The following is a 14,369-nucleotide window of genomic DNA, read 5'->3' as shown; positions in this document are numbered from 1 at the left end:
AGTACCACTGAACAGTCTACCACAGGACCCACTACCATTTCAACACCCACTGCTAGTAGCACCACAGGAGAGACTACCACAGGAACCACAATCACTCCTACTTCCACTGCCAGTAGCACCACAGGACAAACTACAACAGGACACACCAGCACTCCTACTCCCACTGCCAGTAGCACCACGGAACAGTCTACCATAGTACCTACAATCAGTCCGACTCCCACTGCCAGTAGCACCACAGAACAGTCTACCACAGGACCCACCACTCCAACTCCCACTGAAAGTAGCACCACGGGACCGACTACAACAGGACCCACAACCACTCCGACTCCCACTGCCAGTAGCACTCAGGAACAATCTACCACAAGACCCACAACCACTCCGAGTCCCACTGCCGGTAGCACCACGGGACCGACTACCACAGGACCCACAACCACTCAAACTCCAACTGCCAGTAGCACCATGGGACCACCTACCACAGGACCCACAACCACTCCATCTCCCACTGCCAGTAGCACCACGGGACAGTCTACCACAGGACCCACAACCACTCCGACTCCCACTGTCAATAGTACCACGGAACAGTCTACCACAGGACCCACAACGTCTCTGACTCCCACTGCCAGTAGCACCACGGGACAGTCTACCACAGGACCCACCACTCCAACTTCCACTGAAAGTAGCACCACGGGACAGTCTACCACAGGACCCACAACCACTCCGACTCCCACTGCCACTAGCACCACGGAACAGTCTACCACAGGACCCAAAACCACTCCGACTCCCACTGCCACTAGCACCACGGAACAGTCTACCACAGGACCCACAACCACTCCGACTCCCACTGCCATTAGCACTCAGGAACAATCTACCACAAGACCCACAACCACTCTGAGTCCCTCTGCCGGTAGCACCACGGGACCGACTACCACAGGACCCACAACCACTCAAACTCCAACTGCCAGTAGCACCATGGGACCACCTACCACAGGACCCACAACCACTGCAACTCCCACTGCCAGTAGCACCATGGGACAGTCTACCACAGGACCCACAACCACTCCGACTCCCACTGCGAGGAGCACCACGGGACCAACGACCACAGGACCCACAACCACTCCGACTCCCACTGTCAGTAGTACCACGGAACAGTCTACCACAGGACCCACAACCACTCCTACTCCCACTGCGAGCAGCACCACGGGACCAACGACCACAGGACCCACAACCTCTCCGACTCCCACTGCCAGTAGCACTACCGGACAGACTAGCACAGGACCCACGACCACTCTAACTCCCGCTGACGGGAGCACGTCCAGCCGTACGTCCTCCATCCCCTCGACTGTGTTCACTAGTTCAACCACTGTTACAATGAGAAGCACCCGCACCTCAACGTCTTCTTCTGCAACCACAACCCGTAAGCAGTTTCTTGTTTTGCCCTTTACAGCTGTCATTTCTTTTCAGTTTCCTTCTTGGGTTCTCAAATTATTCCCTTCATACTCTTCTTTTGCCATTAATTGTTTACCATGATATCAAATGTCATCTGGGCTGTCACCCTGTCTCTGTCCTCTGTCCTGCCCTCTGTCTCTTGAGCTAGGTCATCTCTGTCATTTAACATGCTTTACCTCTCTTCGCCTGGACCCCATCAATCCCCAGGGTGGTTTATGCACAGTCCATTTCTTCCTTTTTATTCTGGGAAACTCTGTCCCACTGTGTTTTAAATCCCATAATCTCATGAAATTTTTTTAAAGATTTTATTTATTTATTTGACTGAGAGAGAGATCACAAGTAGGCAGAGAGGCAGGCAGAGAGAGAGGGAAGCAGGCTCCCAGCTGAGCAGAGAGCCCGATGCGGAACTCGATCCCAGGACCCTGAGATCATGACCTGAGCCGAAGGCAGCGCCTTAACCCACTGAGCCACCCAGGCGCCCAATCTCATGAATTTTTATCTTCATTTTGATTTCGTTTCTTTTTAAGGGTTTTTCTCGTATATTTTGCTCATGCTAAAGTGCTAAGTTTCTTTTATTTTTGTTTTTTTTTGTTTTTTTGGAAGAGGATGTTGCCAGTTGTACTCACATATGCTATTAGCCTCTATCTCTTTGCTACCATTCACTTATTTTTTTCTTATTTGCTGTTCATGCCCTATAGAAACCACGTAGTTTCACTTTTATGCGCTCTGAGCTCTGCTCTGTGTCCTTGAATGTTTCCATATCCTTAAGCCTCCCTGTCAATCTCTGTCTCTAGAGCTTCCACTCAGCTCTCTTTGCTCTGGGTAGGACGAGACCTGCCCCAGTCCATACCTACCATTAAAACATACTGTCACGGGGTGCCTGGGTGGCTCAGTGGTTTAAGCCTCTGCCTTTAGCTCAGGTCATGATCTCAGGGTCCTAGGATCGAGCCCCGCGTTGGGCTCTCTGCTCAGCGGGAAGCCTGCTTCCTCCTCTCTCTCTCTCTGCCTACTTGTGATCTCTATTTGTCAAATAAATAAATAACATCTTAAAAAAAATAGTGTCATTATATAATATATAATATACAACATGTATTATAGAATATTCTTTTATACTTGTGAGATTTATTATCAGAGCGAGAGAGGATTTTTGCCATACATTAAGAAAAACACACTAGTTAAAACACTTGAAGACATTTACTTGTTTGGATGAACCATAGATATGCCCAGAGAGATACGATCTGTGTCTGCCTGGGCACTTCCCAGTCCTGTCTTGAATTAAGGCAGATGAAGGGAGTTCTTCGGCATCCGGCTACTGCATTTTCTCAGCACTTGGGGAATTCTGCCTCTGGCGAGTTCTGTCCCTGGCCTTTATTTCATATGGCTTTGTTCTTCGGTTTCTTTCCAGTGCGGCATCATCATGTTGAACTTTCTAGTTCTCAGAGGGAGGCGCTGAGCGTTCTCAGAGGGGAGGTCTGGACTTTGCATCCCTAGGAAGTCCCACAGGTGTCCAGTAGTGAATGCGAGACCGCAAGTCCACAGCTGGTGCTGATCACCTGTCTGAGGGCGGACGGTCTCCCTTCATCTTCCTCTTACTGCCTGGAGGTTGGCTTTCCCTGTAGACCCTTGGGCAACAAGTCACACACCCCGATAGTTGCTTTTGCTGCTGTGCACAAAAGATCTGGATATCTTCAGTAACACACAGCAGAGAGAGTGAGAGAGAGGCTGATTTGGATTCATGGATCTTTATCGTGTCACCGGGAGGGCACTCTTGACTCGGCTCTTTCATTCTTCCTCAGTGTCTTGGAGCAAAGGCCTGTAACCAGAGGCTCTGTGATGTGTTGTTCATGGGTGTGGCCTACGCACTCTGAATCTGGTAGGGGAGGGGTAGACCAGGAGGCCGAGATGGGGCTGGTCTTCTAAAGTATGTGCTTATCTCACGTGGCTCCCTAGGCCAAACACACCTGGAGCACTAGTTAGTGCAGATACAGCTCTTTTCAAGAAAAGCCAAAGGGAGGACGCCTGGGGGGCTCAGCCAGTTGAGCATCTGCCTTCGCTCAGGTCGTGATCCCGGAGTCCTGAGATCGAGTCCTGCCTCAGGCTCCTTGCTCAGCGGGGAACCTGCTTCTCCCCCTGCCTGTCCCTCCCCCTGCTTGTGCTCTCTCTGTCTCTCTGGCAAATAAGTTAAAAAAAAAATCTTTTAAAAAGAGAGAGAGAGAAAGAAAAAGAAAAGCCAAAGGGAGCAGAGCTGTCACTTTTCCAGGCAGGTTGAGGGAGGTTACACTCCTCCCTCAAACCCCACATCCCAGAAAATAAAGAGGAATCAGGAATCGTCACGATGGCAACAGTTTCCAGTATGAGCTCTTCTGAAGCAGGTGTTGGAGAGACGATGACATACTCGTTCTCAGGCTTGCTGGGATCTAGACTGGTCAAGTGCCTCTGGTACTCCGAGTTTCTGTTTCTTCTTTTCTATTCCTCAACCTTTACTGTGTTGTCCCTTACTCCTGACAACACTCGGTTTCCTGTCCCTTTCTTCTCGGGGCTAAAGTAAATCATATGGAAATTTTCCAAGACCAGGTCAAGTCTGGGCTCCACATGGACCCTTGGGCAGGTGTCTAAGCCTCTCTCCTCTTCACTTGTCCCATCTCTAAAGTGGGAATGACACTAACTGTCCCGTCCACCCGAGGGTCTCACAAGAGTATCAGACTAGGCATTGCTTGGGAGAACGTGTTGCGAGCCTGAAGTGTTGTGCAAATACGTGTGGGTAACCGGGGCCTTGTCCCTTTCAGGGACCTGCTTAAATGGAGGGACATGGAACGGGCAGGTCTGTATTTGCCCCGACGGCTACCAAGGAGACCAGTGCCAGACCAAGGTCCCAATCTGCAAGAATGGCGGCTTCTGGGACGGGATCAAGTGTGTGTGCACCAGCCTCTACCAGGGGCCGAGGTGCGAGGAGGTGGTCCCGAGCATTGAGATGGGTGAGTAAGACCGCGGGGCCCCGCTCTCCCCAACGCTGGGCCTCCCTTCCTGCCCTTCTGCATGCCCAGGAATACGGCTTCTTCCGGAGGCAACCGTTTTACTCAGTGGTAAGAAAGTTGAGACATGAAGAAATGAATAAAGCAAGAAGAATTGGTTTGGAACCAAACACAAACTGAATCAGAATTTTACCATAAAATACACTTGAGACGAAGGAGTGAGTGATGGAGGAGAACACAAAAAGTGTGTGGGGTTCTCCTGGAGAATGTAGGACCCGAGATCCCCTGGGCTCAACCCCAAAGCCACGAGGAGTGCTCAGTGCTCCCCACCCTCGGGGGGCACCCTGGTGGGACTTGAGTGGGGGTCGTGGGTGCTGGACCCAGGCCACTCCCCTGCCCAGGGCAGAATTGCTGGGGGTGTGGGTCTCCTTGGGAGGGAGCTAAAGGGCAGGAGGGGGCTCCGTCCTCAGTAAGTGGTGCTTCTGTCCGGCCCCTTTAGAGTCTCCGCCAGAGACTGTCTCTGCCCAGATGGAAATGACCGTGACAGTGACCAGTATGGAGTACACCAAAGATCTAGAAGACCGGGATTCTGAAAGATTCCAGAACTTCAGTGCGATATTCACAAAGGAGGTGAGCCTGGGAATGCAGGTCCCCGTGGGCCACTCAGCTTTCCCAGAGTCGTCTCCGGAGGAGAAGAAAGCCCGTGAGGGCTGTTCCCATGTTAGAGGTTTGTGAGTTTCTCAGCTCACTCCCTTCTTCAGGGCTTGCCAGAGGGCTCGTGGAAGGACAACACAAGGTTCCATGAAAGGGCAGTGGGGGCCCCAGGGGCGGGGCCGCTCTCTGAGGAGGGCCCGACCCCCCGGGACCCCGTGCCACTGCCAGTGCGGGACGGGGAGTGGGAGACGCAGCACGTCCGCCCGCCGCCTGCTTTCCCGAGTTCCTGGGGAAGGACCGGCGGGGCTCCAAGTTGGGACCTCTACGAGGACACGGTGATCTCTTTGCCTTTCAGATGGAGAAAGTTTATTCCGGAATCCCCGAGTATCAAGGGGTCAACATCACAAGGCTGTCGTAAGTATCCGGGGCTCCCGGGAAGAAAGTCTTTGCCGCGGAAGCAGCAGTCGCAGTTGGAAAGACGGCTGTTCCCTGCCCCTAGGTTAGCTGACTAGGGCTCCCATAACCAAATGGCCCAGACTGGGGGGCTCAAGCAACGGAAATTTATTTCTCATCGTTCTGGAGGCTGGAAGTCCACGATCAAGGTGTTCAGTGGGTTGGGTTTCTTCTGAGTCTCTCCCTGGCCTGTAGACAACCGCCTTCTTGCTGGGTCCTCACAGCTTTTCTCTGTTCAGGCATATCCCTCGTGCGTCTTTGTGTGACTGAATTTCCTCGTCTTCTCCTTTTTTTTTTTTTTTTTTTTGACAATCTCTTCACTCAGCATGGGGCTCGAACTCATGACCCTGAGATCAAGAGTCACACACTTTTCCAACTGAGCCAGCCGGGCGCCCCCCACCCCAAATTTCCTCTTCTTATAAGGACACCACTCAGACTGGATTAAGACCCACCCCAACAGGCTCATTTTAACTTATTCGTAACTGTAAAGACCCTGTCCCCACATACAGACGCGTCCTGAGGGACTGGGTGATTAGGGCCTCAACACACGAATTTTGGGGGAACACAGTTCAGCCCGTAACACCCTCCAACAATTACGGTTTCGTGTATGTTTTCCAATTTGGAAGCTCCTAACCACCCTGTGAGAGAGGCCAGCAGGCCTGGTCCCATTGCACAGATGAAGAAACAGAGACCCAGAGACGGGCACTGAGTTGCCTGGGGGGTCACTGCTAGGGTGGGGGGGCCCAACCTCACACCCAGGTCCTCTTACGCTGGAGACGCTGATACACGAGAAGCCCTGCAGGTTACAGCTTGTGCGGTGGACGCCGCACTTGTCTTCAGAGATGAAGCCCAGTAACTTCGCCTGGGAGGAAACCCCAGGGAAAATGTGTCCGAGTCCACAGCTGGCCGGTGTTCACTCCCACTCCCCTCTCACAGGATTCTGCCCCCCCGCCCTGCCGAATTTCGGTCCGGTTATCAGCCTCGGCTTTTTTTTTTTTTTTTAAGATTTTATTTATTTATTTGACAGACAGAGATCACAAGTAGGCAGAGAGGCAGGCAGAGAGAGAGGAGGAAGCAGGCTTCCCGCTGAGCGGAGAGCCTGATGCGGGGCTCGAGCCCAGGACCCTGGGATCATGACCTGAGCCGAAGGCAGAGGATTAACCCACTGAGCCACCCAGGCGCCCCGTGTTGCTGTATTTTTAAACGCAAACAGCTCATTCCTGGGGTGCGGATGATCCCCACACCCAGGCACGCGAGAGAAGTAGTTGGGGCTAGAAGTTCGTTGACTTCCCGGCATTCCTGATCCTGCTTTGCACGCGCAGAAGGTGGACCGCTCCGGGGATGTGGACCAAGGGACGAGAGAAAGAAGCCACTGAAAGCTGTGAGCGTGTCTAAAGCCACGCTTTCTTGGTGGCCTTGCCTCCGGCTGCTCCTAGCTCCTAAGCAGAGAGTCGGAAGAGACTGCTGGCTAGAATTTTAACCTTCTAGGTGTCAGAGATTCGTTTTAGAATTGATGAAAGTGTTTATGAGTAGAAAATACTCACACATGAGCTTCAAATCTGTGCCTACTCTTAAGAGGCTCACAGACCAGGGCACCTGGGTGGCTCAGTGGGTTAAAGCCTCTGCCTTCAGCTCAGGTCATGATCCCAGCGTCCTGGGATCGAGCCCCCCCATCGGGCTCTCTGCTCAGCAGGGAACCTGCTTCCCCCTCCCTCTCTCTCTGCCTGACTCTCTGTCTGCTTGTGATCTCTATCTGTCAAATAAATAAATAAAATCTTTTAAAAAAATAAAAAAAAAAAAAGAGGCTCACAGACCTTCTGCAGCCCTCCACCCAGCAACTCGCGACTCCTGTAAGAGTCCCCGGTGTCCTCCTACGTCTTAAGGACCCCTTGCCAGCAGCTGCCCAGTCCCCTGCTGGAACGCATCTGATGGCAGCGTGAGGACGATCTCCCATGGTCCCATCCCTCTATCCGTCTTTGCGCTTGAGCCTTCTTGAGACTTCCACACAGGGCTGCCTAGAACCTAACCTTTGAGACAGTCCCCTTAGGCACAAGTCGTGGTGTGAGTCCTATGGGGAAGTGCCTAGCACTGTGCCTGGAATGAGCCTTCACCCAGGGAACCCTGGGGGGTCATTTCAACCGCCCTCCCCCAGCTCTGCCTTCCCGTGGGGGCAAAGGGCATATCGTGCCCGGGACAAGGGGTCGGAGAAGCGAGCGCCTGTCATGACCTGGGAGGCTGCTCACCGACATCCTTCTCTCTCCTCAGTGCCGGCAGTATTGTGGTGGAACATGAAGTCCTCCTGAAGACCAACTTCACCCCAGAATACAAGGAAGTTTTCTCGAAGGTCTCCCAGCAAGTGACGGAAAAAATCCAGAAAGTAACCACAGAGCAAATCAGCAGAAATAATACCTGCTTAAGTAAATTCCTAGGGAGGGAGGGGCCGGAAGGGGTCCTGGGGGATCTTTTGGCCTCGGCATCCCCGGGGCGGCTGGGGGGAGGCAGGTGCACCCGCAGGCTCAGTCCTGGGAGGCCCGGGTCTGCGGAAGGCGAGCAGAAGCATGGCTTGCGATGCAGAGCGGTCTTCGGCACGTCCTGAGTGGTGTGGGGGTCTTGGCGGAGGTGCATGTGGGAGGAGACATGGGGAAGGCACAGGGCCCTTGGAGGGTCATTGTTCTGGAGAGCAGGGCTCGAGGCTGGCCTTCCCGTGTGCGGGACCCCTCGTGACAGCCTCACTCCCTGCTCCGCTGCCCCCACTCAAGGAATTCGCTTCAAGGGGCTCTGTGTGTTTCCTTCCACAGGTATACTGTGTTACAACAATACTGCCACCAAGGTGCAAAATGTTACAGTTGATTACAACCCTGAAAGTAGGTGACGGGCGCGGGGGAGGGGCGGGGGCGTGGCGCTCCGGGGTGGGTGGTCGAGGGAGGCACACAGGTGCCTGCTGGCCTGGTCACCGCAACTCCTCCGCGCCCCGCAGAGGAATGCCAGGAGAGGGCTGGGGAAGAGTACGCCGCCTACTTCTTCGTGGTGTACAGGGAAGAGAAGCCGTACTGCATCACCCGCTGCATGCCCGGCTTCAACAGCTCCCTGGACTGCAACTTGGGGAAGTGCCAGCTGGAGCGCAGCGGCCCTCGGTGCTAGTGAGTGTCCCACCGCGGCCCTCGGGACCCCGTCTCCAGGCCCAGGGACCTAGTGGGTCCTGGCCTCCCTTGAGAGTCGCCAGAGCCCCGAGGCCAGGTCCAGGACGGGGCCGCAGCAGCTCCCCTCCCCTCCCCGGGGCTTTGTGCAGTGCAGTCAGGACTGGGACGAGCTCTGGGGAAGCAGAAGGAAAGCCCCAGCTTCGGGAAACTCCCGGTCAGATGGGGAGGATAGAGCCTGGCGTCCAGGTGGGGGGGGGAGTAGAAAGCCTGTAAAAGACCAGCCGCAGGCTTTGGCTATTGAAACAAAACCAGAGGGGGAAGGAGTGACACACGTGCAAAGACCCGAGTCGCTGTTCTGGTTCCGGGCAGCTTTCCTGAAGGAGGATTTTGCGGGTTGGTGTGGGGAGGAGAGGAACAGGGCTTAGGAAGGGTGTCTCCAGGGAGGGGAGGGGGCCTCGGAGGCACAGTGTGTGCTGGGGATCTGGGATGGGATTTGCTTTTCCTGATGGAAAGGGAGAGGCTGAGAACGTGATGGTTAGTGTGTGGATAAAAAGGTCGCCATTGGGGTCTCCAGTTCCTGGGTACAGCCCAGGGCAACACCAGAGTGGGGCTGACTGCTCTGGATCCTGGGCTGCAAAACCTAAAAGTACTGGGCGGAGTCCTGGGCCTCTCTGAGGCCCGCCCCCTCCGGGCTCTGCGCCCCAGCGAGGTCGCCCTTACCCTCTCCTCATCAAGCTCCCACGGGCTCAGGGCCAGATCTGAGGCCGGGAGGCTGTGGCTGTCGGCTGCCTCTCTCTCAGAATGCTCCCTCCCTCCATCCGCCCCCTCTGTCCCTCTCAGCTGCTTGACCACGGACACCCACTGGTACAGTGGGGAAACCTGTGAGTTCAGCACCCGGAAGAGCCTGGTGTACGGGCTCGTGGGGGCAGCTGGCGCCGTCATGCTCCTCGTCCTCGGCGTTCTCTCCACGTTCATGCTCCGTTCCAAGAGAGAGCTGAAGAGGTGAGTCGCTGCTGCCACCTCCTCCTCTGGCCTCCAGCTCCCGCGCCTCTTCTGGTCCCTCTGCCTTCACTCATTGGTCCTTGGGGTAGACAGTGCGGGAGCTAAAAGGAAGGACCCAACCGGTCCCCAAATCCCGGTTCCCTGATCGTCGTGGAATCTCTCTGGTGCTTCTGTCAACAGGCAGAAGTCTAGAGTGTCTCAGTTGTACAAGTGGCATGAAGAAGACGGACGGCCCACACCCGGAACCTTCCAAAACATTGGCTTTGACATCCATGAAGGTACTGGAAGTCCTCAGTGCGCTCAAAATGTCTCAAAGTGTGGAGACAGACACACATGGGAGGACGTAAAGGAGCAAAGAGAACAGTATTTTCATCTCTAAAACAGTGGGTTCCACATCTGTACCCCAATTTCCACCTGTGGCTCCCGCAATGCCCTGGATGAGGTGTGAGGACGGGCACAGCATAACTAGCCCACGACCACTGGGGGACGCGAGGTCGCCGATGGTCTGGGTTTCTCCAGCACGCAGACCTGCCCGTGTGGTCGCGCACAGGCACCCCCTGGCAGTGGGTGAGCTCACCGAGCAGTGATTTCCCTCTCTGCCAGGTGGTGAGCTGCACATTTTGTCAGGTTAAATGTACGTGTTAAAATTCCTACAGATCGAGTCTTTACATTCCAAAGAAGGGAAGCATGGAACGAGGAGACCATTTTAGTCAACCTACAAAAAAGCAAAAAAGGGGGAACAGATGATCAGGAAAGGGATGACAGACAGGAAGCACAAAATAAGGGAAAAAATAATCTACCCTATCCACGACGACAATTACATGTGGGTTAAACACTCTAGCTAAAAGAGGGAATTTTTTAAAAAAATTGGTGGTTTCCTGTGAATGGAGGGCAGAGCAAGGACGAAGGCAAAAGTGTGGGAAAGGACAAAAAGAAATTCTGGCCCTGCAGCGGGTGACGTTAGAGGGAGGGACAGGAGCTTGTCTTCTAACCAGTTGCTTCCATGGGGCTCCCTTCCCTCCAGATCGAGACGACTCCGTGCACTTGGACTCCATCTATAGTAACTTCCAGCCCTCCCTGGACCACATAGACTCTGAAACCCAGGTGAGAGACGTGCAGGTGAGGCGCCCGCCTCCCTCTACGCTGAGGCCCCGTGTCCTCTCCTACCACGGTGGGCTCTTGAGGAAAGCAAAGTCGTGTTTACGGTTTGCTCACCCAGGTGACATCTAGGTGTGCCTTGCCAGGAAGTGAGCAGTAACTTGGGGTGGCAGCAGGGGGAGGAGAAGGAACTAAGCAGCAAGGTGGGGTCGACCTGCCTGAGACCCCTGGGGCTCCAGGTGCAGAAATTTCTTTCCATGTCAAGTATGTCCTGATGGCCAACTTAGTTCATTTGTTTTACTCTTCAAACCCACATAAAAGTCAGAGTAGTGGTGTGCTAAACGCCCCACCTCGATCCCCAGTATTTAATGTGCTGCCACGTTTTCATCTTACAGCACAGCGTGTACAACGATGAGACACACTCTCATCAAACTTAGCTGGAGCACCTGTCAGTCAGTTATAAACATTATGACATTTGATAAAATGATAAAAGTCATAAAACACTTCAGTACACACCCTCAAATACCATTAGCATTCCTAACAAGTTGATGATAATTGCACAATATCACCCCGTATCCATTTTTCCAATGAACCCAAGAGTGATTACTAGCTTTTTGGAATATGAACAAATTTCACACACTGACTTTTGTTGGGTCACGTTGGTCTTTTTAATCTAGAACCGATTCCTACCTTTTACATTTATTGGTTTTTTTTTTAAGAGTCTAGGATGATTGTCTTAAGGAACGTCCCACATTTTGAATATATCTAATTCTTTCCCCTCAAGCCTCTGTTCTTCCTGTGAACTGGCAACTGGGGGCCTAGAGGCTTGATTAGTCCCAGTTTAGACGTTTCTGTTAAACATTTGTCATGGAAAAATAAAGCTACTGCACCACCTCAGGAGGTACGTGATGTCAGGATGTCCCACTAGGACTGAGACCAAGATTGGTCACTTGGCAAGAGGTGACCACTCATTGATTGCGACCTTGATTTTATTTCAACTGGATGGATGTTCCAGGGCCGAAGAAATGCGCTCATAGTATTCCCACTTCCGAAGAAGTGTGTTGGCTTCAGGCACTGTACTCCCTAGGGAAAGCCTTGGGGCAAAGACAAACTCCCTTACTAGAATGCCTTTAAAGCTACCTAAGTTGGGAGTTAAGGGCGGGGGGTGGGGGGCAGTTGATTTGTTCTAGACTCTAAGCTGAGCACTTCCGCAGTCCCAACACTATGTTTCCAAATCCCAGGTTCCTTACAAGCCTAGCCCTCACCTGGTTCTGTCTCTCTTTCCAGATCAGAATTCAGAGGCCCCAGGTGATGATGACATCGATTTAAGGCAGCTCCCGCATGGAGCTGTGGGGTGAGAGAGTGAGGAGAGCTCACTTTGGCCAAGCCTGGTTGAACTTTTCCCCATTGAGAGCATTCATGGAACTGGATGAAAAACAAAAGCCATACCAAGGAGGAAGAGGGGAGAGCACAGTGCTGGGAAACTCTCAAACAGGAAACCATGGAAACTCCGACGGGCTTGTTATGATCTCAGGCGAGGCACCCCTGCACATCCGGGGAAGGGCTTCCTCCTGCCGCCCCACTTCAGCACCAAGGACAGCGTCCGACCCACCCGCTACGTCAGCGACAGCTCAAACACAGGACTCAACCTTACATCATACAGAATCTCTTGTAGGATTTATTGTACTTCATTTTCATGGAAAATGCTTTAAACCGTTCATTTTCTTTGAATATATAGGATCATAAGTATTTTTAAAGTTCTAATATGTATCTATCGGTTCTGATTTTTTATTAGTCAATATAATAATATATATTTCTAGTAACTAAAAACAATGAAAGCAACTTCATTAAATTTCGCACGGCTCCCAGTCCTTTCTGCAGCGGACACCCTACACTGGCTCTTTCACCTGCAAAGCTCTCTCACCTCCTCTCCCTCAGGATGCAGGGCGTGGTGAGTTTGCTGCTGCTTCTGGAAACGGGCTTGTGCTTCTTCCCGTAGATTTGCAGAGATAGAGTCCTGGGGCTTATTTCCAGCTTTCTAATCCACTCCCCGTGTTAAGTCTGGGGGAAAAGCATATTTGATCATTCAGACTCCAACTCGCCTTTTGCTGCGTAAGGACTAGCTTCTTCCTAAAGCCCTGCTTTACTGCTGTCCTCCTTCGCGTGTCCAGGATGCTTGATCGTGATTCCGGCCACGCAGCTCGGGACTTAAGTTTGTTCTGGATGGTGTCTCCCGCAGGAGACCCCATTTAAACCTTAAGCTAAAAACAGAGCCTAGCCTCTGCTGCCCCCTCATGGTCCCTCGGAGCAGCTGCAAGCACCGGTCGGCCCCTGGCCATCCCCGTCCTGGTCCCTCCCCACCCCCCACCTCCCCCAACCCCCAATCAGAAAGCCATCAAAATCCCCAGCTCTTAAAACTGGGCTTAGTCCCTTTGGCTCGGTGGCTTGTAAACAACACACATTTATTTCTCACAGTTCTAGAGGCCAAGATCAAGGCGCTGACAGATTTGGTTCCTGATGCACAGACAGCTCTTCGTTGTGTCCTCGCAGGGCAAAAGGAGTGAGGGAGCTCTCTGGGGTCTCCTACAAGGGCACTAATCCCACTCAGAAGGGCTCCGTCCTCACAACCTAATCAACTCCCAAGCGTCCCCCCCCCCACTTCCTGCTAGCATCATCACATTGGAGATTAGGTTTCAACCTATGAATTTGGGGGTGGGGAGAGACAGACATTCATTTCATAGCCCGGCTGAATCCAGATGTCTTCCTTTTCAAACCTGCTTCCCGCTTCACACAGGCCAAGGCATCCGTGGTCATGGGAGGGACCGTTTAAAAGAACTGAGACCCGATATCCCATCTAGAACCACATTATCCACCTCAACTCCTTCCTGCTCTCTCGTCACATCTGCTTCGTGGACAGGCAGGCTACAGTAACTAGACACATGGCTGGTCTGGGTCCAGCTTACTACCTGAGTGAACTTGGGAAAGTAACTTCTCTTCGGACCTCAGTTCTATTATATGAAAAAACTGACCACTCCCCTTGTGCCCGTCACCACTGTATACTCTAACTCGCTTATTCCTACAACCCTATGAAGCGGGAACCATCATGATCCCCATTATACGGAGGAAGGGGTCAAGGCCAAGTCACACCCAGTCACTTGCCCAAGATCGCGTAGTCACTGTGAAAGAGGAGTTACAGACCAGGGAGTCTGGCCGTCAAGCCTGTGTTCTTGACCATCAGTTATGCGCCCTCCCTGCGGGGCCACTCTTGGGACTAACCGGATTAATGCCTGTGGAGCGCTTGGAACAAAGCCTGGCACATAGAAGTGTCTCGGCAGGAAGGAAGGAACGTTAGTGACCGCTCCGTCAGCGTCTCCCCGCACAGTTCTCTCCCCAGTACCCCTTCCCCCTTCTTCCTCTCGTCGTGCAGCCATAGGAGAGCCATTGGCCGGACTGGGGGCAGATGAAACACAGGCCCTGGTATTTTGCAGAAACAGGGAAATCCAATGGCACAGAGATGCACGAAAGAAGACCTGGGCTGGGAACACCGGGTGTGAAGAGGGGCTGTTGGGGGCTTAAAGGCAAAAAGGAACTTGGGAACCACCCT

General features: G+C 53.0%; 1 protein-coding gene across 1 annotated transcript; it reads left to right on the top strand.

Moving 5' to 3' along the window:
- Positions 1-2,963: 2,963 nt before the first annotated feature.
- On the top strand, positions 2,964-12,590 carry MUC17 (mucin 17, cell surface associated; the record flags this gene model as incomplete). Its single annotated transcript, XM_080830418.1, has 11 exons — positions 2,964-3,048; positions 4,233-4,421; positions 4,918-5,048; positions 5,428-5,486; positions 7,791-7,942; positions 8,324-8,389; positions 8,503-8,665; positions 9,506-9,667; positions 9,848-9,945; positions 10,692-10,771; positions 12,053-12,590. 11 exons carry the CDS (start codon positions 2,964-2,966, stop codon positions 12,092-12,094), a joined length of 1,227 nt encoding a protein of 408 aa, XP_080686544.1. The 3' UTR covers positions 12,095-12,590.
- Between the last annotated feature and the right edge of the window lie 1,779 nt (positions 12,591-14,369).

The sequence above is a fragment of the Martes martes genome, assembly GCF_963455335.1.
Source record: "Martes martes genome assembly, chromosome: 18".
NCBI classification, from domain to species: domain Eukaryota; kingdom Metazoa; phylum Chordata; class Mammalia; order Carnivora; family Mustelidae; genus Martes; species Martes martes.
This window is presented reverse-complemented; position numbering and strand designations above follow the sequence as displayed.